At 41.7% G+C, this 25,319-nt stretch overlaps 1 protein-coding gene and 1 long non-coding RNA gene across 4 annotated transcripts; one reads left to right on the top strand and one right to left on the bottom strand.

Annotated features, from left to right (window-relative positions):
- Positions 1-12,291: 12,291 nt before the first annotated feature.
- rnaseh2b (ribonuclease H2, subunit B) lies at positions 12,292-16,464 on the bottom strand. 2 transcript variants are annotated; one of them, XM_048979429.1, is made up of 11 exons: positions 16,251-16,463; positions 15,663-15,734; positions 15,319-15,426; positions 14,677-14,753; positions 14,364-14,478; positions 14,137-14,201; positions 13,952-14,057; positions 13,613-13,694; positions 13,479-13,524; positions 12,787-12,864; positions 12,292-12,461 (listed from the first exon to the last, which is right to left on the bottom strand). In XM_048979429.1, the coding sequence occupies exons 1-11, from the start codon at positions 16,312-16,314 to the stop codon at positions 12,351-12,353; spliced, it is 924 nt and encodes a 307-aa protein (XP_048835386.1). In that variant the 5' UTR covers positions 16,315-16,463; the 3' UTR covers positions 12,292-12,350. The 2 variants fall into 2 exon arrangements, with proteins under 2 accessions (XP_048835386.1, XP_048835387.1); XM_048979430.1 differs by lacking the exon at positions 13,479-13,524 and having other exon boundaries at positions 16,251-16,464.
- Positions 16,465-17,427: 963 nt separating this feature from the next.
- Positions 17,428-20,902, top strand: LOC125710116 (uncharacterized). Of its 2 annotated transcripts, XR_007382923.1 has the most exons (3): positions 17,428-18,023; positions 18,353-18,386; positions 19,973-20,902. It is a non-coding gene; the product is annotated as an uncharacterized LOC125710116 (long non-coding RNA). The 2 variants fall into 2 exon arrangements; XR_007382922.1 differs by having other exon boundaries at positions 17,428-18,386.
- The last annotated feature ends 4,417 nt before the right edge of the window (positions 20,903-25,319 follow it).

Genomic DNA, 25,319 nt, shown 5'->3' with positions numbered 1-25,319 from the left:
CTTCTGTCTCTGTGGAAAACCAGCAGTTCCCACCTGTTTCAAAAACAATGCAATCATTCCGTTCCCAAAGAAAAACAAAGCAGGCAGTCTAAATGACTATGGCCCTGTGCCATTCACCCCCATTGCCACTGACAGACTGGCCATGGCATGAAAATCCATATCCCAGACACATTATGTCCCCATTTTCTACTTGTGACAAAATTATTACACCTAAGTTTCAGTGGCTCCATATAAAACTAGATTCTGGCCTGTTTCACTGTCAGACTCCAGCACATGCAGATGGGAAACCACCTTGAGCCCCTTGTTTTATGATCACCAACAATGAGTAGTGCTACAGCAGTGTCTCCCAATCCGGTCCTCAGGGACCCACAGACAATCCAGGTTTTTGCTCCCTCCCAGCAACAGCTCTTACAATCTTACAACAGCTCTTACCTCACTGGATGCAGTGCATTGAAGTGTGACTCAGCTAGGGACTGCTCAGCACATCACTTAAGCACATTTTCAACATATCCTGCATCATCAAGGACTCCACTCACCCTGAACACTCACTCATCCATTCTTCGGCACAGAAACATTAGCACTTGTACCACAAGATTCTGAAACTACCTGCTAATTGTAAGTTAACAAAGGCAATGTAGACAAAACTACTGGCAATTTGCATACTCTGTCATTCCAACTCTCCTTTGTCATTTGATTGTGTGATACAATTCTTGTGTGTCTTGTGTTACTTTGTGTTGTTTGGCATTATGTACCATCTGTATTATTTACTGTTCCTACTTGCTACTATTCTTTGTTAGTGTAGAATTAACTCACAGCTTTCAGAAGGTATGTGAGGAAGCACCAGATTTTACTAAGTACAGTATATATGACAATTAACTATTTCGCATTAATTTAACTGGCACCCAAATCCAATACACCATGCACCTGTAGTTGTAAGACCAAAACTACGAGCAGCTATGGTTGAAGCATAGTCTCTACTGAATTAAACCACGTTATATTGATTTAATCATTATCATTTTGTAGCAGAGTGTGTTGCTCATTTCAGCCTGTCACTACAGGTTGAAATTTATATTTTTAAATTGAAAATATGGTTATTTTATTACAGTAAATGTCTGCTTAGACTAGCCCTGGCTTGTTTCCTTGTGGTGGTGTTTTCTGCATTCTTCCTGTAGCATTCTGTGGTGGTGTTTTCGGCCTTCTTCCTGTAGCATTCTGTGGTGGTGTTTTCGGCCTTGTTCCTGTAGCATTCTGTGGTGGTGTTTTCTGCCTTGTTCCTGTAGCATTCTGTGGTGGTGTTTTCTGCCTTGTTCCTGTAGCATTCTGTGGTGGTGTTTTCTGTCTTGTTCCTGTAGCATTCTGTGGTGGTGTTTTCTGCCTTGTTCCTGTAGCATTCTGTGGTGGTGTTTTCGGCCTTGTTCCTGTAGCATTCTGTGGTGGTGTTTTCTGTCTTGTTCCTGTAGCATTCTGTGGTGGTGTTTTCGGCCTTGTTCCTGTAGCATTCTGTGGTGGTGTTTTCTGTCTTGTTCCTGTAGCATTCTGTGGTGGTGTTTTCTGCCTTCTTCCTGTAGCATTCTGTGGTGGTGTTTTCGGCCTTGTTCCTGTAGCATTATGTGGTGGTGTTTTCTGTCTTGTTCCTGTAGCATTCTGTGGTGGTGTTTTCAGCCTTGTTCCTGTAGCATTCTGTGGTGGTGTTTTCTGCCTTGTTCCTGTAGCATTCTGTGGTGGTGTTTTCACCTTCTTCCTGTAGCATTCTGTGGTGGTGTTTTCACCTTCTTCCTGTAGCATTCTGTGGTGGTGTTTTCAGCCTTGTTCCTGTAGCATTCTGTGGTGGTGTTTTCGCCCTTCTTCCTGTAGCATGCTGTGGTGGTGTTTTCTGTCTTGTTCCTTATTGCCCTGATGCAGGCGGATTGTGCCCTTCAACATGTCAAAGAGCTGTTTCAGCTTGAGACAAAAATTTTCCCTGAAATCAATTAAGCTAATTCTCGGTAAACAAGATGGATGGATTGACGAATTGATGTTTCTCTGTACATTGTCTGGTGTGGCTCTTTATTTAGTTTTGCTCATTTGTTTCATACACATTGGGCACAGCAATGGTTAGTACCTCATAGGATTTCCTGAGGGTTTTTATATCAGATGGTTGATAAACCTAAAAAAAAAAACTGTCTGTTGTTTTTGGGTGGAGCTCTGAGGCTAAGGATCTGTGCCAGCAATCAGAAGGCTGCTAGTTCGCATCCCTGGAGTCATTCTACTCCATTGGGCCCTTGAGCAAGGCCCTTAACCTGCAATTGCTTCATCCTGGGTATTACGTTTATTTACATCCACCCCTATAAGGAGGTTCTCGGACTAACAGGGAAATTTGGGGGTTGGTGGCAGGATTGGCACTCCAGATTTGGGCTAGTGTGGTGCTAAACCCTACGTTCTCCTGCCGCACGGCTGCACCCAGGTTCTCATGCCTGAGGTGGTCTGTTATGGGGTGGGTGCAGCAACGCGCTGTAATCAGTGCATGCTCCTTACCTACATGCTGTTTTACGTAAAACCAAACTGCATACAGATGTCTTGTTTGTTAATATAATCCATTTTTTGTCATTTCAGTTCACAACCAAATCATATCAACTTGGGGCAGTCTTAGAACATTATTAAAACTGTGTGCTTAAAGGAGAAAGGAAGATAATGTTGAGCATTTTCATTAATCAGCGTTGGCAGCCATACAACAAGCATGGTGACAGTATAGGAATTTATGTTAAATACTGGCTGTTGTGTTGCATTGGACAACATGAAGTTAATAAGCAGTAAATATCATTTGATGAAAAATGCACAGGCCATATAAATCATCTGGTTCTGTAATCAGCCAATAAAAATTAAGTTGTGGGTAAAACTGCAGCATCTCCCGTGAGCATAAAAGCAAAGTAGGCCTGCTTTCCCAAATTACATGCTCTCCTATCCTAGTAGGGTGGGCAGGATTGTCCACGATGCTGATTCGACATCGCAGTGGATCTGAGCTGGGATTCTGGGACAAGCGCCTGCTGGTCTGCAGACCACGCCCACCTTGGTTGCCATATTCCTATGGTGTGAGGAAATCCTGGAACCCATGGTGTTATTTATTTCTTAGATTTTTTTTTTATTTATTATCGATGCCAACAAGAAGTGGTCAAGGACAGGTACTGTATTCACTAAAATATAACTTTTGCGTCACCATTTCACTGCCACTACTGCAATAGCATAGCAAATCACTTCTCAGACTTAAAGTCAATGTATGCATGCATGTATCTTTATTATCACCTTCTGGTATTTGAAGATCGTTATTGTTGGTCATAGGGCAAAGGTGCCTACAGAGTACTTACAGGAGACCTACTACTCCTTTCCCCTCAGACCCTACGTTTTCCTGAACTATTTTGACGTCTAATCCAATGCAAACAGCAAGAGAAAAGGACAAAAAGTTACAAATTGCTATCAGACGCTCACGCCACCCCAAGCAGAACAGCGATGAATTGGCTCAAGAAGTTTATTAGCTCCAGCAACTGTTGGCTCAGCAGACATTTAGGGGACGTTGAGCATTAAAAAGTCACATGATCTCCAATCTGTAGGGTGTCTGCTGATACGGGCGATAGGCCTCACAAGCTGAGAGACAGGATGGAGGGACCATGGTGGTTGCAACTCGCTCCCATTTCACTTGGATGCCTGTTGCTCAAGTTTCAATGTTGCTGAGCGAAGTTCCCATCCACTTTGTCCACCTACAGTTGGTAGAAAGCTTAGACACAACAGCTCAAAGGCTTCTCTTGCTACCATCCATATTTCTACATTTCTACAATACTGTCACAATGAACCTGGACCCCATCCTAGGATGCACAAGACAGGGGACAACCTGGACAGGATGCCAGCCAGAGCCTTACAAATGAACAAAGGGTGATTTGTAGACATCAATCAATCTACTTAAACCCCTTTGAACAGCAGTAGGAAATTGTGTACATGGAAATAAAACAATAGGAGACCAGGGAGAATGTGCAAATTCCCTCCACACAGCCAGGATAGGAATCAAACCAATTACTCAGTCCTACTCCCCAGTCTGCTGTACGCATTGTGGTTGCCACACGCATCTCTTTCGTTACTTTGTCAAAGATGTAATTAAATAAGAATCCCTGTAAATTTTAATCCAGATACCTCCAGTGAAAATATATATTTTCAAAAATTGTTTACACACATTTTCACTGAGCGTGAGGTTTTTCCATAACAGTAAGCATTTTCAGGCAAGCTGACACACAAAAGAGACCTAAACAGGCACCAAGGTTACCATGACCCATAGAGAAAGTGTATTTGGCACAATGAGACATCTGTGGCCTTGAAGAACTGGATGCAATCCATTAGAAGAGGTCTGGATACTATCTGTGCTGATGGTTCCTTAATACATGCACACACGCACTCCAAAAAGACTCCGAAACTTTCTGCAAACAGCACTCGGTGAAATTACCTGTAATTACCCTCCTTTACTTCATGCGCACCTTTTGCACGAAGATGTCTCTCGCCGGTTTGTTATGAGTCGCGCCAGGTGTTACCATGACAACTGCCTTGGTTTTTAGCTCTCATCCTTCTGTGACTTCCTATAAAAGGATTTGGCCTTGTTTCCTCCGGCAATATAAACTGACTATTGCTCTTTTCAAGGGCTTCCGTGTTTTTTTTTTTTTGGTAAATTAAAAAGAGATGGAAATGGAAGTAGCACACACCTATAAACCTCGAAGTGTGTGTGTCTGTGTGTGCGTGTGCGTGTCCCCACAATGTGATAAAAACCTGTTATTTTTATGTTGTGGGGACCATTTTTTAGGTCCCCCAAAAAGAGCTGTGAAGGCAATCAAAAAACTAAACGTGCCAAAATACATTTATTTTGTTTGGTTACTTATGGTTAAGGTCAGGGCTGGGTAGGGGGTTATGGTCGTTATGTTTAGAGTTTTCCCCATAGAAATGGGTGGAGAGTCCCCACAAAGATATGATTACAAACATCTGTGTGTGTGTGTGTGTGTGTGTGTGTGTGTGTGTGTGTGTGTGTGTGTGTGTGTGCGTGCGTGGGCAGGCCTTTGTGTGAAAGCATGTGTCTGCAAAACAGTGATCGACTTCTCCGTTCTTATGTGATGAATTTTGAGCACTTCGACAGAGGTGTTTGAAGCGTAACTCTTTTCCCAGGGCGAGTATAAGTTAAACATGTTAATGATCAGAAAAACATTTACCAGCCTACTGTTTCCTGTCCATATAGACACACGGTGATAGAAAAGCATGTTTTTAAATTTTTGAAGAGCATAATAAAAATTCAACCTTAATAAAAGAATTTGTGACGGAAGCACAGAGGTTTAAGACATTGGACTCGGGATGCAAAGTTTGCTCGCTTTAGATCCAAGGGCACTGAATTTCGACCTCTTAGCAGGTGCCTCAGTAGCCGCAGTAATACACACATACCCGTGTAAAGGAGTAGGGGGTCTCTTTGCATAAAAACCTCGGCGAAGAAAAGAAATTAATAATGCAACTCATGGTAGGGAAGCTGAGCGCCGAAATGAGCTGGAGAGCATTCCAGCCGTCGGTCCCGCACATCTCAGGATTAAACGGCCAGCCTGAGCAGATGCCTCGCAGTCTGCGGGCTTCCTGCCACGGAGACGGGTGAGCGTGTTTACAGCCGCCTCCATCTCTGAAAGTCTGGCATGAACATATCTGCGGCACGCAGGGCATTGAGTTTATTTGCAGGAGTCAAGGCTGGATGTAATCAGCATGACTGATTTTTATGAAGATGCAGGAATGACAGTTCCTTGATGAGTACGATGCATACGTTACAAAGAGAGGGTCAAGTAAGGCTTGTAACTCTTGCCTGTATTTGTTGCCAATCACCATCCTCATTACTGGTGTCTACAAAAAAAAAACATTGTCTCCTCTGTTTCGCATTACGGTTCTCGTAACGTTGCCATATATTTCATTTCAGAATCGCTCTCTGGAGGTCTGTTTTTCATTCCAATGGATGATAGGAGCCATCGTTCAAGCTTTGGTCCACCAGTTGAATTGCTTTGAGTAATGGGTTGGAGTGAGTGCCAGAAAGCTCCACTGACCCCCGGTCATCGCTGGCGTGCGCTTATCACCCTTCACAGCAGCGGTAGCGGGGCTGGCGTTCAGCCGCGAGAACCTGATAACCCATCTGCCACTGTTTCAGAGGGACCGTGGAGGACGGGCGACGGCAACGTCAACGCGATAAACATAGACCACAACACTTCCATGTGCTCTCATTCTTTGTACTTTTATGGTTATAATTCCCTTGAGTGTTATTTTAAGACCACTGTGGATACAGTTTTGCACTTCGCGATGGGCATTTTTTCCCATTTATCATCCTTTGAATGATTTTGCTAAAACATGCTGTTATTTATGCCACACAGCTGACCTTTCCAGGCTCCGAGCTACATGACTTGTCACGGCTCGTGCTCGCCGCTAAATTCTGCTGTACATTTTCTGGTAGTTAAAGGCTTCTCTGGCTGCTTGCGTTTCAGGCAGAATTATGAGCCGCCCTCTCTCTCTCTCTCTCTCCTTCTCTCTCTCTGCGTCGCTCTCTCTCTCGCTGTCTCGCTCTCTCTCTCTCTCGAGTTGCCACCCTACAGCAGCCAAGCCGCCATACAGCAACAGCAGCTGCCGCTTCCTCCCGCTTGCCTTCCCTCTTGAGTCGAACCCAAGGTCAGCATGCAGGCACAGAAGCACAAGGTCGCCCGTTCACAGCACATAAAAGGAGCAGACGGTGGAGCAGCCTTGGTGCGCCTCTCTCTCCTTTGTTGACTTAAACACCCGGGCCGACATTTGTCTGCTGTTAATGGCCTCTCTAGGAAAAGCTTGGGACAGGGTCGGATAAAATGTTTCCGCGCACTCGGACAATGAATCTTCCGCCTCTTATGTCTGATTCCCTGAGATGTTTCTAAGTTCATTTATTCAGTACCACGAGCAGGCATGAATAGGTTGCCCTTGGCTGTGTCCTTCTCCTTGTGCCTCTAGAAGCCACTGCAATAGGAGCAAACGAATAGGGATGCTCTTATCTGAGACACAAACAAACACATCACTGGCCCAGGTACAATGGGTGGGATTTTCAGGTGTCATTCGGAGTAACATGAAAAATGTTTAAAGTTTAAGGTTAATAGTATTATTATAAAACTTTTTACAGAAACTAGGCGATATAACACATTACTTGTATATATTACACTTCTACATTACCTTGCCTTTTCCAAATTTGTAATGAATTTCTTTTTGTTTTGGACTAATGTGTTAAACAGTAATGTGCTAAACAGAAAAACTGAAAGCACTGTTTACTTTGCCATATGTACCTTATGGAAATCCCAATGTGGGATATGGAAATTGTGGCATTGACTTTTGAGAATTATCTGCAGTAAGTGGGTAAACCCAGGCTGGGAAATGGCTTTTTGGGTAGTGATGGCTAGCACTCATCTGAGCAAACTTAAATAAGATTACAAACACTATATACAGTGAGACCACAACCACAGACCTTGTAAAGTTCAGGGAGACCACAACCGCAGACCTCATAAAATTCAGGGAGACCACAATCACAGGCCTTGTGATTTTTGGGGAGACAACAATCACATACCTCATTAAGTTCATGGAGACCATAACCATAGACATTGTAAAGTTCAAGGAGACCACAACCACAGACCTCATAAAATTCAGGGAGACCACAGCCACAGACCATGCAATGTTTGGGGAGACCATAACCACAGACCTTGTAAAGTTCAAGGAAACAACAACAATAGACCCATTAAACAGTTTATTGAATTCTTTTACCATTAATTGTGGATAAATTTTACTCTTCTTGATGCAACTAGAAATTGTTATACAAGATGGATGGGTGGATGCAAAGCCATTTGTCACAATTTATCTGTGTGCTATTGTTGTATAGTAGTAAATCACTTTTTTATAAAAAGAAATTATTTATGTAATGAATACATAAATATTCTCTACATTTGTCTCATATTGATCCTTTGACCTGGAATGCAAATTGCTGAAAACCAACAACATTAGTTATTTCCCTTGTTGAAATAACTAAGTGACTATTAAAGACATATGAAAAAGGTGTGTGGGGGTGGGGCTGGGTAGCCATGACTGGATGATTTATTTGTTTGGGGAGGGGCACAGGCGTTACACCAGACTAGGCCAAGGTGAAGGACTCCATCTGTCATAGGTTGACATTTTTTAAACTTAGAGAATCACCAAAATGACAGTGGGCAGGATTATGGTGTCCTGTCACTGTCTTATTGGTCAAACCCACTTTCCATTTCTTATATTACAGGTTCCCCCACCCCACCGACACACAGCCCAAATCCATCTTCAAACTCTGGACATAAGGGTTGCCTGCTGTGGTAAGGGGGCCCAGAGCAGTAGTACAGACCAGGGAAATGACAATACAGGCTCGGATTCAGTCCTCGAAGAAAACGGCTCGGGCGAGTCTGTCAGGGAGGCTGGCATGTACAGTGCTGCACAGACACTTCATTTTAGGCAGCTAAAACCCAGGCGAATCCTGAAAAATAACATTTACAAAAGACTGAAAAGGTCTGTGCTTCTGTTTCTCTGTGTCTCCTTCAAGGCTTTAGCGAAGCTGTCTGTCGTAGATGCAGGTCAGTGATTTTAATGATTTTTCACAACCCTGCAGCATTACAATGTACTTGAGTCCAGACCCATTTTTTATTACAAAATAAAAGTGAGCCTCCTGCTTTTTTTCCCCTGAAACTCATTTTGATCCGGTATATTGGTCAATCTGTACACTTATATTAATATATGACAATGTCTGCTTTCCCCAAAGTGAATTATGTACTTCGCAAATTAAAGAGACACGTTTCCATTTTAGTTAGTTCACACCAGGAGCAGCAGAACAATTCAGAAATTTGTGGAGAGCTCTGTGATTTATTATTATGTGTGAGGAGGTGTTTAATTCTTTTCGAGGAGGAGGCCGTTCATAGTGTGAATGCAGCACACAGAACTTTACCTTTCGTTTCTAAACGCTACATGTTTGTGTCTAAAAATAGCAGAGGGATACTCATCAGGAGATATTCTGGGCGTCTTTAATTCTGGTCAAGTGACCAATCATGTTATATAAGGAATACAGCTCGATGTAGTCTAGGGACAGCAATGCATATTGATAAGAATGTAAGCAGGGTGTCAACATTAGTTGTAGAACAGCAAATGTTTTGGAGATGCAAGCCAGGCCCATACTGCAGCCTCAGTAAGCCCACCAACTAGTAGAAATCTGTCTGTCTTATCTTTTGCAGCCCCAGATCCTGTGTTCTCATCTCGTCTTTTTGAGGAAATATCGCTACAGTCTTTCTTACTATCAACAATTTTCAAAGGAGAAAAGTAGCTTTGTGTTCAGCCAGTTAATCATGTGGCTCTAACTCTGAGTGAAGATTCTGTGGAATCACATCGTATCAGGGAGCTGGAACCCTGGGTCCAAAGGATGGGCTGACCTAAATTACCTGTAAAATCTGCCTGTTGCCAACTTTAAAAAAAAAGAAAAAAAAAAAAACTAAATGTGGCATGGAAGGGACAAGGCCATGGTCAACAGGCAGCCTGGACGTGGGATTTTACTTCGATATAACAGCGTACAAGGATTTAACACGAGCTTCCCACCGTCGGGGGTTCGCTTACCAGATGCTGCCCCCGACCAGCCGTCTCTCTCTTTCCAGCTGTCACTGACGGCTTTCTCTTTCGTAGGTCAGCATGGAGCATCTTCGCGCACATTGATGCAGCAGACTGAGGGCGAGAAGTCCTCTGCTAACAAAAGCGAGAAGGCCTTGAAGACAGATTTTCAGAAGTCACGCTTTATGAATGGAGCCGACGTGCGCACAGACGTGCGCTACATTGAATAAGGAGATAAAGGAAGGAATGTAGCTGTAATTGAGTCAGATGTGCGCCGATTCAAAGGAGGAGGAACATGAGAAGAAACTGACAAATGATTTGCACTCCTTTTGCTTAATCATGCACAGTTTATTAGGCCCTGCACCTGGAAACAGTTGCAACCCAAAACACATTTGCACTACTTCCATTACCACTAGGATATTCAAAGTCAAAGTGAACTTTATTGTTATCTCAACCATATAAATTATACAGTGAGCTCGGGGTCTGCTGTATATTCAAATATTTTTTTGCTATTTATAGCTCAGATATCTTTTGAGCAGTAAAAGGTACAAAACTAATAAACTCAACCATCCATCCATTAGTCATCTAATTGCTTATCCTGGTCAGCAAAGTGTGGGTAACAGCCCCATACAGCTTACAATTAATAGCTAACGACTAATAAACTAGCAGTTCACATCCTTAAGCATCATTCTGCCAGCATCTAACCTTCTTTCATTTCGTTTTGGACACTACCATGGTTTTTCCTTATCTTCCTTCAATGCTGTTTGTTCTCAAGCTAACATCTCATCAGCACTTGAACAAAACAATAGATGGGGCAAAGGTTGCATGGTGTTATCTACCGAACTGAATGAAATGTGAATCAGGGTGCTGATTGAAAAGTTGGGCCACAATTCTCGGGTCTTTGCAAGTCCAAAACATGAGATAAATCATTTGTTTGCTTATAAATGATCCCCATCAGACTTCTGTTCACTACTGAGTGAGGCATGCCTCAGACGTCTGCTGTCGCAGTCAGACGACCCTTAGACGAACAAAGGATGGTAGTGCTGAAGAAGCCAACAAACACACTGGCTATGTGATACTGCCAGCCAGAGGAAAATAGCAACAAAATGGGGCAAAACTATGTTTTGAATGTAGCAGCACATTGCAGGCTGTTGATTCTATTTTAGATGTAAAGGGGAAGCAGAAATTTGATTTGTATTTGCATATGGGGCTGAAGCACAAAACTGATCAGGGTATGATAGGTGCCTTTATGTAGTCTTGTGCATTTTATTTTATTAATTGACCTGGCAGTCAAACCCATTGCTTTCAAAGGTCATCATGTAACTTTAAGGACATGACATTGCAAGTTGAGGATTGCCAGGGAACAGCAAATCATTCTGATGGCATGGCTGGTGTCAGGCTTTGCCAAAATAATGCAGGGAAGGGTTACTTCTTCGAAGCACTGCAGTTACAGCTGAAGTGTTACTGTGAATTTGATCCTAAATTCCAAGAAGTAAAACATCTGACATAAGAGTGAGCGGGAGTTGGTGGTTTCACACGGCCGGCGTTAGCCTTCGCGAGGAAACATTCAGCAAGGATACAGCAGGATATAAGCCCTTGAAATCATGCTGTTTTTTGCCACATCATCCCAAACAACACCTCCCTAATGCTACTGATAATGAGTTAGGATACCAGGCAACGTGTGCGGGGTTAACACAGATTTCTGTCTGACATGTTCACGCAAAATGCTGAAAACGCTGGAAATGCCCCAGTCAGCTGCTTGACTTTTGTTCTGTTTACCAGTTTAGCTAGTTTTATCTCTGGACTAATCGCAATGTTACAGCTGAGCAATACCTGCTGTGCAGCTCTGTTTTTGCTCCCAGTTAATTATCTTGGTGGTACGGCCTTGATACAAGGGCATTGTGACACTAATCAGTGATGCTGCTTCAGGGTTTCAGTGTCCACATTCTCAGAAGACATCAGAAATCCAGCCCCCTCCCCACGTAGCATGAACTTCACAAATTTTCAGACAGAGCAATGGTGCTGCCCTCTGCTGACAGCTCTTAGAAAATGCAAATAAGCAAAAATATAATGAAAAATGGCGCAAACAAATGCATCTTAACAGGCATTTATAACACCTACAGATAACTGAGCATATTTCTAACTTGTGCATTTTTTGACAATATCAATCCACTATTATTAGTGGGATTTTCTCTTGAATTAGTAAGTGTAATAAATGCTATGCTCAAGTGTTAACACGCAGTTAATGACGCTTAAGGTTGACACAGCTACAATATAATGGTAATTTGACCATTTGAAATTAAACATTTCTGTTTTGAATCAATGTTGCAGCAAGTGCACACTCTTCCGTGACAACGGCTGCTTCCGTGTTCTGATTAAGATGAAGGAAAAACCAGGAGAGGACAGACGGGTGAGGCTCTGCAGGTGATTATATTCACATGACCAAATACTGGTTCAGCGGGAGATGGGGGTATTCTGTGCCCCCTACCCACCCACCAGCTGCCAGTTTCGTAGCCCGTGGAGGATAGGGCTGGAGCTAATGTCTGCTAATTCCTGAAAGCCCTGCCCCTTCAAGGATAAATTATGATTTTATACCTTCAAGTCGTTTTCATCATCAGTAAAGCACATACCATTTAGCACTGGATTACACATTACACTTTTATTAGCAAAAAGATCATATACATTTGAACACTTCACACTCATTTGCCCTCGGCCTTGGGTTTCGGGCTGAAGAAACACGACATGGTCTTCATCCCGGTCTTGTCCACTTTGGCCAGAGATTTCTGCACGGCTGTCATCTTCTTTGGGGGCTGTTGTGTAAAAACAAGCAACTTTACCCCAGACCCTTTTTCTACAATATAGTTACATGCATGCAATATTGTAAATTTTTATTAAATATACATATACTTCTTTACTAGAAGACCAAAATGCTTTTATTCATCCTCAGGTTAAAAGATATTAAAAGACATTCATCGTTTCACAGACGCAATCCATAAATAAATATGTGATAGATCTAAAATTAAAACTGAGTACATCTCAAAAATATAATATATGAAGTTTTTCTTTAAAAGTTATTACATTTCAGGTATTCTGCACGATTTTTATCTCTTCATTAAGAAAACACTGAAAACTCACTTTTCTAGCAAAGTCTCCACTGTTGAACTTGGTGTAGTCTTCCGCTGCCTCAACAGGCTTGTCAGACAGTTTCCGCTTCTGCAAAATATGAAATGTAGGTGCATCTCCATCGCCTGGGCTACCAGAAGCCGAGTACAGCTATTTAAGTCAGACACACAAACGTACTGTCCTGAACTACAATCGCATGCTATTTTAGTAGCTAGTAATCAATATGAAACACTTAACTACAGCCAGGGACGGATTATGGGTTGTGTGGGCCGCTGGGCAAAACGTTCGCGAGGGCCCCCCCACCACCACCACCAGCACCACCACCACCACAACCACCACAATTCAAGGGCCCTTGGCAGCCAAACGCCCTCCCTATAGGGTCAGGGGCCCTTGTAGGCAGAGGATCAAAGAATGTAGGCCCTCTAAAATAGACAAACGAAAATACATTGTTGATAAGCGTTGCAAATTGTTTTGGGCTAGGGGCCCCACGGGCCCCCTGCACCCCATGGGCCCCTGGGCAGCGGCCCCGCTGGCCCGGTCCGTAATCCGTCCCTGACTACACCAAAATCATCTTGATTTTGACAGGCAAATTTAATTTTTCCCCAAAAGTGAGAAGGTGCAGTTAATAAGTGCTGATGGTTTCAGGGGTATGTTTACCAACCAGTTACAAAATTTTACCACCAAACATGCCACACATTCCTTACCTTATTTGGAGGTTCTGCCTTTTTAGGACTTGAAACATCAGGTAACCTTGCCAAATAAAAGTGACCAAATTCTCAGTGGGAATATTCTCTACAGCGTTTTGTATGGGTCTCTCACAGCAGGTAAAGACACATACTGTAAATGCTTCTGGAGGTCCCTGCTCAGGTCCTCACTCAGATACTCGGATATTAATCCATGGGCATATCGTAGATACTCTTCTGCTCAACAAAGACAAGCAAGCATTAGTATAGATAAAAATCACAGTGTCTGCTGCCAATTCTCAAATATGCAGCCCCAAAATGTTCATTTAAGGGCAAAAAGTATTTGCAAGCAAGAAAAAACCTAAAGACGATCAAATCCTAAAATTGTTCTTGGTTGCAATACAAAATCCGACCAGGAGAAAATCTTCACTGAACGAAAGAGTCTGTTAAACAAATATAAAAAAAAGAGAGAGCGCCACGCATGCATACTATACCGTCCAGAACATCGGATTCCTTCTTCACTCTGATGTAAGTTGTGGATTTCACGCCCCCACCAACTGAAATGTCACTGTTCTTAAGAACCTTCACAATCTTATCCACCTGAAGGAAATAATTTGAGCTTTAAAAACACATAAAAACCTTTAAAACAGACAAACCATAATAAAAACACAACACATACCTTTTTCTTTAACCACTCCATTGTCTTCTCCTGGCTGTATCTGTGGAACTTCTGATTTCCAACTTCTAAAACGCAACGATGTGAGGTAGCACAATACTGAAGCAGCTGACATTGCTAGCGTTGCAGCTCGAAACATTCTTCAGACATATTAGCTTGTTTTATTCTCATATGATTTTGCTTGTGAAATATCCAAAGATGTCATATTAAATGACAGCAGGCCAGCCCACCTTTCTCCTCGGCAATATGGGCAAGTGAGGCATGTTCCCCCAAACAATTCAATAGCCTGGTGCAGGCTGGGAAATCTTCATCCATGACCATTTGCTGCACAGGTTGAAATTTTCCCTGCAGGGCAAAAGTAAAAATAGTATACAGTAGTACCAATAGTATAGTACTGTTTGAACAATACAGTCCAAAGCATTGCCTGACTTATTAGCTCACTAAACAGTACACCACTGCTATTTAGGAAGCACCAGCCATACTGATCATCTGCCAAATAGATGAATGTAAATGTGGTAATATAAAAATAATGTTTTAACTCACCTCTTTTCCTGCTTTTATCAAGTAGGGCAATACAAGGTAAAGGGGATCCACCGGAGTGACGTACAAAAGTCTTCCATCTATAAAAGTCATAGATGTCAATGTAGATTTCACTGCAATTTTATAAAACCAAAATCACTGACATTTCTCCTCCATGCTGTTTATTGAACGTGCCAGTGAACGTCTGTAAAATATAAACGCTGACTGAGACTCCAGCACAAACAGACGTGCGAAATGGCCGTGAACGACATACAGCGGAGGTCAGAATGAAAACGGTTTGGCTGATTGTGAAAGCACATACTAAATATCTTTACGGTTTAGAAATGACATATAAACAGCGATTAAAAGTTTGCTTTCTTTATATATCCCAAATGAAATATCAATGGGATTGAAACAATTGTCTTTTAGTCATCTGTGCATTCGGTGCTTGTCTTTTTTTTTTTAAATAAGTGAATCAGTTACACTACAATCGAGGTTTTTTTTGTTTTTCCTTTTTTTTTAAGATCTGGACAAACGCAAACTGTTTCATAGAAAAGAATATGATAATATAAACACCATGATACTAATTTTAAAATCTAAACTATGCATAAGTAGTAAAGAAGGAGCTGAACTTGGAATAGCATGTTGTGAGTGTGGTTTAGCCACCTCTGTGTACTGTCTGGCCGATGAACCAGGAGTGGTGGTCTTCCTTAAAGGCCTTCATCTCAAACACACGGGCGTCACCACCCGCAAACATGTAGAGCGATACCAGACCTGGAGAGACACACACAAAGCAAGTGCCTGAACAAAACGTGTTTCGCCAAAACCTGCCATTTACACATGTCACCACCTCCAGGTTATATTTGTGATAACTGCAGGCAAAGTTAAAATGAAACTTCGACAGTTTTCAGTACATAAACAATTGCGGAGATCAACCTTCACTTTAATGTAGATGCGTTCATAATTTTGGTGGCTTCTTGATATGACTGAAAACACTGACTGCAGCTTACCTGTAGAAGGATTTTTTAACCGGACTAAGACTGGGTCTCTGCTATCCGTCTTTGATGTACTTACTGCAGAGTCTGCAAACAGATAGAGATCAGGGAACACTACAAAATTATATTTATTAAAATCTTTTATATCTACAACACAGTTGTATCTTGTCGTGGTAATTCATATACAGTGTAAGATACTTCTACCTTTGGTCAAAGCAGTTTCCAGTTTATCACATAATTACTTACATTGAGCTGTATTTTCGTGTTACTATATGCATCTTTATGTTAACCTCACAAATGCACAGATATGCGTATAGATGTACTCTATATACTCCAACACTGGACCTCCAACTAAGATATTCCGCTTCATATCTTGGTCTAAAAAAACTCTACTTTCCCATATTCCTGAGGTTACAAGACATATTGTACTTTACGGCACAAATATCGCTTGCACTAGTTTTTGCTCTATTGCACTAGTAAGAGACGTCCATGAAAGTATTGTTTTAAAGTTTGGTACGGTCAGTGTAACAACTGTCAATTATCAGATCAATTATTAGAAGGTACTAAAGCAACTCGAACCGAAAGTGAAAGCGGAATAGTCACCTGCAGCAATAACGACCCATGTGTCAGTCCCTGTGCTCGGAGAACGCTTCTTCTTTGTGGCCATGTTGGACAATCCCGTTTCGTCTACACGCAACCTTTACTGCAATTTAATTATAATAATCGCAATTTTGCTGGTAGCGTGCAGATAGCGGGCTGTTCTCTTGTCGGCGGAACTCAGAATAATGGCGGCAAAAAAGAGTCATTCCATTTCGAAGAACATTTTCTATATACTTATGACAATATGTATCATTTGGTCTTTTTATAATTTAAAACAACCGAATTAAATGCATGTTTTAATATGTACATTAATGTTTCCGTTTTGGTCATGGTTACATTTTAATCTTGTTTTCTTTTCTTTTTTATCCCTTCCAATGGATTGTCCCATGTCGTCATCTTAAAGCTGCGAAAAAGTATTTCCAGAATTTGCGGAATGACGTATTACAGTTCATGAACTCCGCTATGAGAGATAAGGTGATTGATACAGTTTGACTATAAAACTATTTTACTTTTAACATGTGCACTCATGGTATAAATTTTAGTTTTGATGTTGCTGAAAGATCGCAGAAGATCAAAAACGACGCGTAGGCCAAAAACAATACTGAAAATTATCAGAGAAAATCATATATAGATATTAGTTATACATAATATTTGTTAGTTTAAGTCTATACTGTATAATTAATATTTCAAGGCTTAGCTTAGGTACGCAGTACATATTTGTCTCGGCGACCAGCCTCACTCACGTTGTAACCTGTAATTATTGGAGGTGCCCTAATATTATTCGGGAAATTTTACATTCACCGGGGTTTTCCGGATGGAACGTGGACATGTTGTTTTAACGAAATTAAACAAGTCAGCAGAAGTGCTATAATTTAATGAAAATTACATAAACACCAGGTTCAATATTACCAAGTTCAATATTACCAAATTCGTGGATGCTACTTAAAATTGCAGCTTCAAAATTGTCTGGCCACAGAGATATTTATTTTGCATTACCTGCAATACCAAATGCGGTTTTTAAAATTGTGTTGAAATGGCATGACTAAACAGTTTAGTTATTTCCACATACAAAAGTATGACATCTGCAAAGTAAGGCCCGCATAGTTACTTAAATACATTTTTTTTTTAATTTACATGATCGTAACTTGTAATGGGCATCACATGCAAATTGTTTGTTCTTTATTTGTAGACTCATCATTTGTAGTTTGCCCTGCTTTCCATTTCCACTATGTCAAAACCAGTGCTTTTATCATCGTCATTATTATGTTTCCGTTTAACGTCACTAGGGGGCAGCCTAGAACAAGTAATGCTCCTGAAGTGGCCCCGCTAATATAGCAGGTTTGAAGAAGTGGTAAAAATGGCGGGTTAGCAGAATTTTAAATGCGGGTCGTAAATCATGATTTACAATAGGCGCGTTACAAGTGGAGTATTCCCGGGGGAGTACAGTGTCTTGTATTTGAGTCATTGTAGTTGTCAAGTTATCAAAATGAATTATGACTGAAGTTGCTTTAGATTCGTCTACTTATACGCTTTGTAAATGGGCTAAGAATGGCTTTCTGAAAATAATGGAACAAACTATCTAAGAGCGAAAATATTTTCGTTGCAACTTTTTATTGTCTATAGGCTGTTTTAACCGTCATAGTCATACTTTGCTGTGGGTAAACTTTGCGTAAACGTACTGTAGTCCATGTGTAAAGTGTTCGTCCATTCGGTCAACCGTCTTCCAACCGTTTACTCTGGTCAAGATCTCGGCTGCAACTTAATGTTCATTCTAAGGTCATTTGTGCGATTTTTTTCAACAGCTCAGTCGAAGACACCTGTTAATAAAGTACAGGGGGTGGGTGGGGGGTAAGAATAGACAATTTATCCAAGATTTCAGTTTAAAATATCAGATTTTATATGCTAGTTCATCCCATAATCAGACGTAATTCAAAGTGGGGATGTGTATATTACTGCCTCAAACATCTGATTAGTTGTACGATCCAGTAAAGGCCATGACAGTGATTTATTAAACCTCTGTGAGATGTGTTCAGCGTTAATTTGTGAATATATAATATTTTATTTTAGACCCTATTTTATTTATTAATGGGCTGTTTTTATTTCAGGTTTCAGAACGTTTTCTATTTGAAGAAAATGTTGGTAAGCAACCGTCCGTATGTACTTATTTTGAGCACCATAAAGTGACGATCCGTATGTATTGTATATATTGTGAATACCAAGATAATTATAGTTAAATATATAAAATTAAATAATTAGTGGAATTAAATTTAAAACGAGCTTCTGTGGCAAACGAATATGATTAAAATTAATGAATATGAAACCCGAAACTGCGTTTCTGATTTCCTAAATTGTTTTTGTCTTTTTGTCGTCGTTATAAAAGGGACGACGGTGTGTGAGACGGTTTTTTAAAAGTCTGCTTTTTAACCACTTCTTTAAACATGTATTAGGCTACAGGAATCCATACGTTGCAGTGAATTAACGGATAAATATATGTAGCGTCAAAACAAGAGGAAAACTATTATAGAACATTTAAGAATTAAATTTAAGGAAATTTAGATTCTTAATGTTCATATTCACCAGGTCAGTTAAAATAACAATAAATATATATATATATATATATATTTTTTTTTTTTTAAATGAAAAATAATGCTGATTATTGGCTACAGAGCCACTCATCCCAGATGTCTTGTCTGGTGGGAGTGAGGGGTTAGTCACATTGTCTCACACCCTTTGCCCTTGAAACCAGACGTATGAGTCAGGGCCCTGTTTCTCTATGCATTTCTGAGAGGCAGAGTCCGAGAGTGTCATTCGGGGGTGGGGGGGGGGCTCTGCCTGAGGATATTAGCCCAAATCTGTCTTTTTTCCGTTCGTTTATATGATCTTGCTCCAGACATCACCAGAGAGTTTCTAAGATGACTCGCTGGTGTGGCCAGACTAGAACCTCTGCTATCATGGTAAATGAATTCAGCCCCACATCACGGAGATTTTCCATATGAGAGTGGCCAAGGCCCCAGGAACACTCGGAACATTCCTACACTCGCAATGTCAGATTGCGGGGGACTCCCTTTTCATTTCAGTAGACTGGACAAGCGTCTACGTACTGTCACACAGGGGTCTCCCAGATGGATTCAGGCTGTGGTGTGTGATTCATTGTTAGTTCTGTCTGAGAGTCACTCACCCGCATCATGTTCTGAACATCAAGATCTGCTCACTTCACACAATTTTGTGTTTGAGATTAATTGTGATGCCAGTGCTTTTGCCCGTAAGGGTTGTCAGGGCGACCCGAAAGAACTGGAGTTCTTAGCTTCGCTTTTTGACTGTACCCTATACCATTACACATGTGGATATGTCTGTACCCTATACCATTACACATGCGGATATGACTGTACCATATACCATTACACATGCGGATATGACTGTACCATATAGCATTACACATGCAGATATGTCATCTATAGACTACAAAACGTACAGTGTTGGGTTTTCAGTCTTGCTCACTTCATAATATTTCAAGAAGTATATACACTGTTACCGGGTAGCAGTCGTGTAAGCTTTCTATAATAGGCACCAGTGCATGTTCTATTGGGAGGCTCCCTCTTCAATTCTGGATACATGTAGACAAAGCCTCTGACCCGTACGGTTAAGTGTCACAGGTGTACCATGTGAGTGATGTCCTTAAGGTATGCAATATGAAGTTTTATACCCTGGTTTGGTTCCCATTCCAGGATTTGTTCATGTGAAGTCTGCATGTTCACCTGGATTTCCAAAACATATGGTTTGATGAACTGGTGTCCCGGACTTTCCCATACTGTGTCAGTGGATGTGTATCCTGCGATGGACCGGCGTCCCATGCCCACCTGGGATATTCTCCAAGCTCACTGTGACTCGACCCAGTTCTGGATCAGTAATTATGGCAAACGGAAGGATGGATATACACTGAGGTGTGGACTGTAATTGAAAAAGAGTCACCAGCCGTCAGGGACTGTTTGTTTATTTCTTAATTGTATAGCAGGATTGTTTTATCTATCACCAGCCTTTTGCCTGAAAAAATCAGGTTTTAACATAGAGGAATGAAGGTACTATTTTGAAGTTGTACAGGCATCTGGTCTGTGGCTCATTCGGCATCGTTCCTGCTAACCGAGATGTTTCTCCTGACGAAGCCGTGGTCAGCATTCTTCTTATCTGGTCATGCCACCATGACAGCCTGGGCAGGAAGAGAAGTGGACACTGTGACTATGGGGAAGCTGGATCTAGAGACCAGGAGTTATCTCAGTGTAACGGGTTCATATGGGACTGAGATAGGGGTGACACTGGTCACTCAGTCATTTCCTTGGAGCAGCTACTTTACGATCCTTCACACTCCGTCATGGTGTCAAGGAAAACTGTCTCTTGTGACAATTCTGTTATTAATCATATGTTCTTCAATAATTTTTTAAACCATGTTTAGATTTTTTTTTAACAGTATCTTGGAATATGGTCACTGCTTTTTGCTGACAAGCCCACCATGTTATTTATAAAGCGCAACAGGAGACACGTACATTAAGATTAACTTTTGGTCCGGTAAAACACAAAGCTTTGGTAAGACGAATATTCTGTCCTCTAACGATGATTTTCTAATATGGCTGATTAAAAACATGGAGTCTGAGTTCTGGTCATTCACTTAGGAACACGTCATCACTCCGCTAATTAGTATTGTGATATGTGCAGATATGGGGCGGCGTGGTGGTGCAGTGGTTAGCACTGTTGCCTCACACCCGGGTTCGAGTCTCCGCCTGGGTCACATGTGTGTGGGGTTTGCATGTTCCCTCCATGTCGTCGTGGGGTTTCCTCTGGGTACTCCGGTTTCCCCCCGCAGTCCAAAAACATGCTGAGGCTAATTGGAGTTACTAAACTGCCCGTAGGTATGCATGTGTGAGTGAATGGTGTGTGAGTGTGCCCCCCATCCTGGGTTGTTCCCTGCCTCGTGCCCATTGATTCTGGGATAGGCTCCAGACCCCCCACGACCCAGTAGGATAAGCGGTTTGAAAATGGATAGATGGATGTGAAGATATGGGGGTTATTTTTACATTTCCACTGTCTTACTCCTGTTGACTTAGCAAGGCGATGCTACTAGTGAAGCCCACTTGCCCAGCACAGTAAAGGGACACAGAAGCCAACATATTAATTAACAAATGACACTATGATTCCATTTTGGAACCTGCATTTTTAGAGCTATGCATTGTGGGGGAAAAAAACAGACAGTTAGAGTACCCCAGTACCTTTCCAAAAAAGAGTGGGATCTTGGAATTGTTGACTCAATGTCTGTGATGTGACATTGTGTGTAAGTCCTTTCAACCTGTCATTGATAGAGAAGGATAACCATCGTTAGATAGTTACAATGAAATGAGCAGTAAACTACACAGTGTTGTATGAAGTGGCAAATACATTGTGCAACGTATCAAAGTAGCATTTTGGCACATGAGTGCATTCCTACATCTCACTTCTCTCTTGCTCTGGAGTTGTGAAGGGTGATGTCATGGTTCAGATGTCAAGGTCACCTTGTGGTCGTCATGGTGTCATGCACAGAACAAACAGAGGCAGTGTTTTGTAGAGGCCTGTCACACACCCACTGATGAGGCCCACCCATCCACTCTCTATGATCGCTCCAGCTCTGTAAGTGGGGGCTGGAAACAGCCGCTCTTTCCACAACACGTGGACCGTGAAGCGGACCATTGTTTAAGTTGTCGTGGTGACTTATTATTGGAGACATTGTGCCTGGTTGCGTGGCGTTCCAGGTCCGTCTTCTGTTCTTGCGATACGGATGTATCTGCCGTAGTGAAATGTCTGTAACTAAAATAATTGGGAATATTTGGGAGTGAGTCAGGTGTAATATCACAGTCTAGACCAACAAGTATCCTTGAGAAACTTCTTTGGAATTTTAGGGATTTGAAACATTTTTTAGAACTGTCAGCGTGTCCAGACAATTTCTCACAAATTTCGCGTCATCTTGTGGAAACGTTGAGTGGGCAGGATGGGGGGGGATTTTTGGACCCACGGCTTCGGTGTGATGTCCGTTTTTTCTGTGTGAAGTCTGCATGCTTTCTGTGTGGTCGAGCACATTTTGTCCATGCAGCTAATATGCTTGCCCACCACAGTACAAAGATATGCTGATTATGTTGATTATTTGAATTGGTGTCTCTAAATTGTGTGTTTGTCCAGGTTTGTATTCTGTTTAAAGCCCTGTATTCCTTCAGACTGGCTGTAGATGTCTTATCGAAATAGAGTAACCTGATTCTTGATCATGGATGATGAAGATAAATGTTATATGTTATAAACAGTTGAATTTTACATGGTATTAATCTCTTTTTCTCCCACTCACTCAAAAAAAGCATAAAATCGATAAATTGCAATTGAACTTAGAAGTTTATTAGCAGGAATGGACTTCAGGACCAGGTGCAGAGTGCCAGCGAAACGTCTCCATCCAACAGCAACGCTACAGCTAGGGCTGACTGTTCCATCAGTTGAACTTATTCAGTCATTATATAACTTTGAAATAAGATGGATTTACACCAGCGTCGTCTTGCTGAAGAACAACACGTAGGATGCTGCTGATGTCAAACACGCATGTGTATTTGGGACTAGACGTTGGACATCACTGGAGAAAACATTAACATGTGCTGGCCAAAGACTTGCTAAACACTCGCTAGGTTATGCACATCGCTCCCCCCCCCCCCCTTTCTGGCACAAGCAAGTTGGTTTGCAGCACCTCCAGGGAGACATTACTGCACGAAAAAGAAAATACACACTTTAAAAGCTCTGTGTTTTCAATTTGCTGCCACATGGTTCAAATTAGCTTCGTATTTATTGAGGTCGGTAAGTGGGCAAGTTACCCCGTGGGAAGGAACCAGGTCTGTGGAGGATTGATCAGAGCGAGGTAGTTCCCAAAGGGTCAAGGTTCACTAAAGATGTCCTTCAAAACTTGCAGAACAGGACCCATAGTCTCGTGTAATTTGAAAACTTGGCCGGTAATTTATTTTCATAATTTTTATTTACGACAGAAGGTGACCTTTAAAACGGGTTTAAAGTCACGTAAGTTCACATTTGACAGGAAAATGTGCTGCAGCTGTTAGGCAGTAATCTGTCTGTACCTGTTTAAATCTCAATGTTGAGGATGATCCGCGGTGCAGCACCTACGGTCCGATGTGCTTCAGAACTCAGCAGGCAAACGCTTTCTTATACGCCATTTATTTGTCACAATTATGTAAATTAATTTTGTTCCAAAGAAATATAGGAGATTTCTGAAAAACATAATTTTTTTTCACTAAATACCTGCTGCTTAATTGCCCTCAAATTCGCCTCTTACTCTATTGTCACGGAAGGGTTTTTATAATGAACTTCTGGAATGACATTGAGTCAGAGTAAATAAATTGTGCCAGTCTGTTTCCGTGGTTATTGTGTCCGTTTGTTTGACAGAGTGACGGGGGTGGACTGAGAGCATCCTTTCTCAGCAAGTGAGCCTTTCTATACGACCAGACCACAATCAGATGAAGCTCTGTGGCCAGTGTGTGTGTGTGTGTGTCTCTCTCTCTCTCTCTCTTCCCATGGTATTAGGAGTCATGCAGCCTTAAGGATGAGGAGGGGCAGTGTTGGGGATGGGGGTGTGGATTTTAGACAGCAATACACTCCAGAAGCACGAGTGTTGGATTGTTAGCATCAATTTGTAGAGTAATTGTGGAAATAATTCAGATGAGTAAGGTCAGCTGGAAGCAATGATGGGAACTGACATGTGTTCCAACAAGCCTCAGTTAGAGCCAGGAACTAGGGCCCGTCTCGTCAAACACTGTGGCTTCACACGCACCACCTCTCCATTTTAAGACTGTTTCAGTATTACATGGGATGCGTGACTCCAGGATACCTCCTCAGTGTACAGGTTATATGCCTATTTCCTAAAGAAAATGCATGATTTACAAAGCAAGCAGCTTAGTGATTAAGAGGATGGACTCCGACTCTGAAGGTTGCCGCCCTCAAGATCTTGCTGTAGTACCTTTGAACAAAGTATCCAAGCTATGTTTGACCAGTAAAAATGTCAAGTTGTACAAGTGACATTAAAATGCTTGTTCCTTTGGCTAAAACCTTAAGTTAAGTTACAACTCCCTCTCCTTGATTTAGGAAAATTCATGGTCCAGGTTGAATCGATAAATTGCAACTGAACGTAGAAGTTTATTAGCAGGAATGGACTTCAGGGCCATAAAACTCAACTGTTTATAACATATAACATTTATCTTCATCATCCATGATCAAGAATCAGGTTACTCTATTTCGATAAGTGATCTACAGCCAGTGCGAAGGAATATAGGGCTTTAAACAGTATACAAACCTGGACAAACAGATCTGAATATGAGTAATAACAATTACTCAGCATTTCTGTTTCCAAACCGCATTTTCAGTTGCCTGTCCCTTTCTGTTGACCCTCTCTCCTCGTCACCGGACTTCTCCAATTTGTAAGTAAATAGTTTTATTGTATGCCTTATTATTTTAAATGATACCTATTGTTAATTAACCATCTATAAACACTACAGTATATATTCCATTAATAAATGACATATATTGTAGCTAATTGTGTAGAGAAGTGTTTCCCTACATGGTCTTCGGGGACCCAGAGACAAACCACATTTTTGCTGCTTTCCAGACAGTCCTCATTCTTGAGGGAGCTAAAACGAGGACTGTGGGTCCCCGAGGACCATGTTGTTAAACATTAGCATGAAGACTAAACACCTATTAAGAGTTGGGGTTCTCAATAGTAGCTTAGTCTTTCAGTGGGTAGCACTGTGCCCTTGTTTCTCTTGGTTTAGGACTGCGAATTCCACCTGTCCTCTGCATAGGCTTCCACGTTTTCCCTGCGTTGTGAGCAGTTCTCTCCATGCAGTGAGGCTAATTTTCTTGCCTTGCAGAGTACATGTGCACTCTTCCATTGAGTGGCATCGCAGCAGAAGTGTATATATCCATTGTACCCTATGCTTCCAGGAATGAGATCCCTCCCCAAGACCCTGCCCTGGGTATTCGGAAGACGGCTGGATAATTTTGTATTTTTTG

Source organism: Brienomyrus brachyistius, chromosome 16, assembly GCF_023856365.1.
Source record: "Brienomyrus brachyistius isolate T26 chromosome 16, BBRACH_0.4, whole genome shotgun sequence".
Lineage (NCBI taxonomy): Eukaryota > Metazoa > Chordata > Actinopteri > Osteoglossiformes > Mormyridae > Brienomyrus > Brienomyrus brachyistius.
This window is presented reverse-complemented; position numbering and strand designations above follow the sequence as displayed.